The sequence below is a fragment of the Lycium ferocissimum genome, chromosome 7 (genome assembly GCF_029784015.1).
Source record: "Lycium ferocissimum isolate CSIRO_LF1 chromosome 7, AGI_CSIRO_Lferr_CH_V1, whole genome shotgun sequence".
NCBI classification, from domain to species: domain Eukaryota; kingdom Viridiplantae; phylum Streptophyta; class Magnoliopsida; order Solanales; family Solanaceae; genus Lycium; species Lycium ferocissimum.
Window position 1 is genome coordinate 40,047,901 of NC_081348.1, and position 4,570 is coordinate 40,052,470.

The 4,570-nt window shown below is 33.5% G+C and overlaps 1 protein-coding gene across 1 annotated transcript; it reads left to right on the plus strand.

The window, feature by feature from the left end:
- On the plus strand, positions 1-4,265 carry LOC132064996 (polyol transporter 5). Its single transcript, XM_059458204.1, has 4 exons — positions 1-237; positions 854-1,216; positions 2,224-2,507; positions 3,176-4,265. Exons 1-4 carry the CDS (start codon positions 87-89, stop codon positions 3,986-3,988), a joined length of 1,611 nt encoding a protein of 536 aa, XP_059314187.1. The 5' UTR covers positions 1-86; the 3' UTR covers positions 3,989-4,265.
- The last annotated feature ends 305 nt before the right edge of the window (positions 4,266-4,570 follow it).

A 4,570-nucleotide genomic window follows, 5' to 3' on the forward strand; every position in this document is an offset into this window, starting at 1 on the left:
TAAACACAAGATGAAGACCATACACTCTTGGGTGACTTTCTCTACGATAAATACCTTCTCTCTGTAGCTATTTTTCTCTCCCAATCATGGCGGACGAAAAACTAGCCACTAATAATGGCCAAGTAGCCCAGATTGCTAGTATTCAGGATTTTGATCCTCCAAAGAAACCAAAAACAAACAAATATGCAATTGCTTGTTCTTTTCTAGCTTCTTTGGCTTCAATCTTGCTTGGTTATGGTAACAATTTTCTCCCTTCTCGTCTATCTTGCGGTTCTTACACTTACACTTGTCCTTCTATAACATGCTTGTTAATTACTGTTTATTAATTATGAATTTTGTAAGAAAGATACTCTTAATTTTTGCGTTCAACATGTTATGGAAGTTGTTTAAAACTTCATATAACAACCCTTTTCTTCCATTTTCTTATCTCCCTTTTTAAGTATATATAGTTATATGTGAAAACATGAAGGAAAATATATTTCTGTGAAAACTTTAAAAGCACAATTGTGCCGTAAAATATATTAAAAGAAAGAATTTAAGTTATATGCATTATCTGGGTAAAAAAACAAGAGGAGATAAGCTTTGCTTACATGAAAATAAACATTTCAAGCGGCCTTTATTTATGGGCGAAAGGAAGATACAACCTTTGGTACGAAACATATATATTCAAAAAATATTACTATAAGTTTGATAAATATTGACTTATAAATTCATAATTTCAGAAATATAATGAGGTCAAAACTAAAAATATTAAATGTTAAATTTATCTTGTTTAAATTTCATTCTGATACAAGACCATTATCTTGAATAAGAACCTCATGTTATAGCTATTTAATTTTTTTGGTCCATGCAGATATTGGAGTAATGAGTGGAGCAATCATCTACATACAAAAAGACCTCCATATTAGCGATACCAAAGTGGAGATTCTAGTAGGAATCCTCAATGTCTACTCTCTCTTTGGTTCCGTCGCTGCCGGCCCGACATCCGACTGGATTGGCCGCCGTTACACTATGGTGGTGGCCGCCGCGATCTTCTTTGCCGGAGCTCTTCTGATGGGGTTCGCTACCACTTATGCCTTTCTCATGGTAGGTCGATTCGTCGCCGGAGTCGGAGTTGGGTACGCTCTCATGGTTGCACCGGTTTACACTGCCGAAGTTTCGCCGGCATCTTCTCGTGGTTTTCTTACTTCCTTCCCCGAAGTGTTCATCAATGGAGGTACGTCTTACTCGCCGTACAAATAATTCTTTTACACTATCATGTCACTCATAATATATATTTATGATAAACTTTAATAAAAAGTGAGATTGGTAATCTTAAAAATATAATAATTAACAATGTGATTTTTTTTAATTAACAACAAATATGACCTAAACTTTTTAGTAATTAGCTCTTGCTTGGTCTCTACATCGTGGGGCTTTGAGTTTAACGTTGAGTTGTCGTTTTCTCTCGTGAAGGCACGAGCCTGACCAACAATAATGACAAACAACATTATCTTACGTATCATTATTGATACGAAAGAGAAAAATATAGGAGTATATAATTTGACAGTAGAATCCCTGAAGGCAAAGACAAAGACCAGCTTTCCTATTCCAGTATTTTTTTTTTTTGTGTATGCAAATCGATCAAATTATAATTAATATCCTTAAAATAATTTGTACTTTAGTCAGTTGTAATGAATATATTACGTGCAATTCACCAACTCAATTTTAATTTACTATAAGTTTTCTTTTAAATAATTTTATAGTGTGAATAATTATTTATTTAGTAAGCGTTTAATTTCTTTACGTTAAGACTCGGGAGAGATTTTTCTATTTTAGATTTCTGGCTTGATGTAATAGGGTCCTGGTTGGTCACATAAAGACATCATGATAATATCTAATAGGAGTGAAATTCAAATAGTCAAATAAAAGTGTGACAAGTTATTGTAATTAGTCTAAGTTATTGACATAACACTAAGGTGACAGTAGACATTTTATAAGATATCCATATAAATGAATAAAATTGTTCCCTCTTAAGACTAGTCAAAGAAATATTGCTAATGACAAAGGTACCGAGTCATTTTATTCAACACTTAAAATGAAGAGAAAACGTAACCATAATGGATTTTCTCTAAATTTTGAATGTGACTGCTTGTTTGAACGGAATTAAATTATATTTACTGTGCTAAAAAACACATTATTCTAACACACTGTTAATTTTGCGGTTAATTTTGTTAATGACAGGTATATTGCTGGGATATGTATCTAACTTCGCATTCTCAAAACTTCCAACTCACTTGAGTTGGCGATTCATGCTTGGAATCGGAGCAGTCCCATCAGTACTCCTAGCCGTGAGTGTACTCGCCATGCCCGAGTCACCGCGTTGGCTCGTGATGCAGGGTCGACTCGGCGATGCAAGAAAAGTTTTAAACAAAACATCAGATTCCTTAGAAGAAGCTCAATTGAGACTCGCCGATATCAAAGAAGCCGCCGGCATATCCGAACACTGCAATGACGACATCGTCCAGGTATTGAAACAAAATATTTTATTCATAAGCTCTATGAATACCTGAATGCACTCTATAATATCCATTTTGTGAAAATAGCTAACATCTCTATTTATAATACTCTCTTTGTCTCAATTTATGTGATATAATTTGAATTTCGAGAGTCAAATTTCTTTATTGTGACTATAAATTCGGACATACAATTTTTAAATCCTTGGAAAAATAATTTACATATAGAATCTACATAAAAGTACTATAAGTCACAATGATTAATAATTTAAAATATTTAAAGAGCATATAAATTAATATGAAAGACATACAATTTTTAACATCTACTATATATACATAAAAAATAATTTACATATATAAACATAAAAAGTATTATAGCCCCCCGCTTCGGCTCCGCCCCCTACATACGAATAAAAATTAATAATTTAAAATATTTAAAGAATAAGTTATTTAATATCTCGCATCATGAACAATTACGAGTTAATTCCTAATTATTATCTCGCATCATGAACAATTACGCAGTTATTATTATATCTAGGCAAATATTTTCTTGTTTAATCAAAAAAAATTAGTTTTAATCTATTTTAACTCAAAACTAAAAAATCTATCACTATCTCCGTATAAATTTGACTATATATAAAAATCCTAACGCTTTTACAACTTTAAATTATTTTTTCCAGGTACCAAAACGCCCCAAAGGCGACAGCGTATGGAAGGAATTAATCTTCTCTCCAACACCAGCTATCCGACACATTTTAATCACCGGCGTTGGAATCCATTTTTTTCAGCAAGCAAGTGGAATAGACGCCGTCGTTTTATACAGTCCAAGAATATTCAAAAAGGCCGGTATCCATGCCGATCACGACCAATTACTATGCACCATAGCCGTTGGATTCGTCAAAACAATATTCATCTTAGTAGCCACATTTATGCTTGACAAATCTGGTCGCAGACCGTTACTCTTAACAAGTATCTCAGGAATGGTTTTATCGTTAATGCTACTGGCTACTGGACTCACAATCATCGACCAATCAGAACAAAAGTTAGTTTGGGCAATAGCACTTTCTATAACAATGGTGTTAGCTTACGTGGCACTTTTCTCAATAGGAATGGGTCCCATAACGTGGGTTTATAGTTCGGAGATTTTCCCGTTAAGGTTAAGAGCAACTGGATGTAGTTTAGGTGTAGCAGTGAACAGGGTAACAAGTGGGGTTGTGTCAATGACGTTTTTGTCCCTGCAAAAGAAAATAACTATTGGAGGGGCATTCTTTTTGTATGCTGGATTAGCTGCGTTGGCGTGGGTGTTTTTCTTTACATTGATGCCGGAAACTCAAGGGAGGACTTTAGAAGACATGGAAGTATTGTTTGGAACTTTCTGGAAGTGGAGAAAGACTGCGAGAGAGTTGAAGGAAATGAAGAAGATTGAGAAGAATGGTGACGATAATGGCCAGATTCAGATGGGTGCTAGTACTACTCCAGCTATTAGCAGTTAAAAAAAGTTGGGTTGATTAATTACATTGTTTATTGGGTTTACTTGAGGGCATTTCTGTCGATTTTAATGACCTCAGACATTTTTCTTCATGGGAGGAGAAAAATGGAACTTCAATGAAAAACAAAAAATTAGCAAAATTATGTTGTACTTAGTAGATAAATGGAGGTGGTAAACTGGGGGAAATGAAATTTTATTAGAGCATTATATGAAAGGAGACATCAATTTACCAATTGCATGCATTGTAACAATTAGCAAAGCAATGCAAATATGAAAAATCATACTGTTCTACTTTTTTATTTATTTAAGAGGAATGTACAACAAAAACAAAAGACTTTATCCAAATCTTTTTGAGTAAACTAAAATGTCGCAATTTTTTGAATGGCAATGTTGTGATAGTTTGGATAACAATAAGATGAGGCGTTTTCAAAACCGATAGCATGCCCTTAAAATTTATCAACTCTATTAGTGAATTGTTCATTTGAAGAACATCCTCCTATATTTTTTGTCTACCTTTTCTCTTTTTTCTCATTAAACCGAATAAATTCTAATAATAACTAATGCAAAAATATAAACTTATGAAATA

Excerpts from the sequence above, each read along its gene's own strand:
- LOC132064996 (XM_059458204.1), top strand. The coding sequence starts at position 87 with ATGGCGGACGAAAAACTAGCCACTAATAATGGCCAAGTAGCCCAGATT. Across the intron at positions 238-853 it reads TTCAATCTTGCTTGGTTATG|ATATTGGAGTAATGAGTGGA; the intron begins GTAACAATTTTC and ends TGGTCCATGCAG. Across the intron at positions 1,217-2,223 it reads CGAAGTGTTCATCAATGGAG|GTATATTGCTGGGATATGTA; the intron begins GTACGTCTTACT and ends TGTTAATGACAG.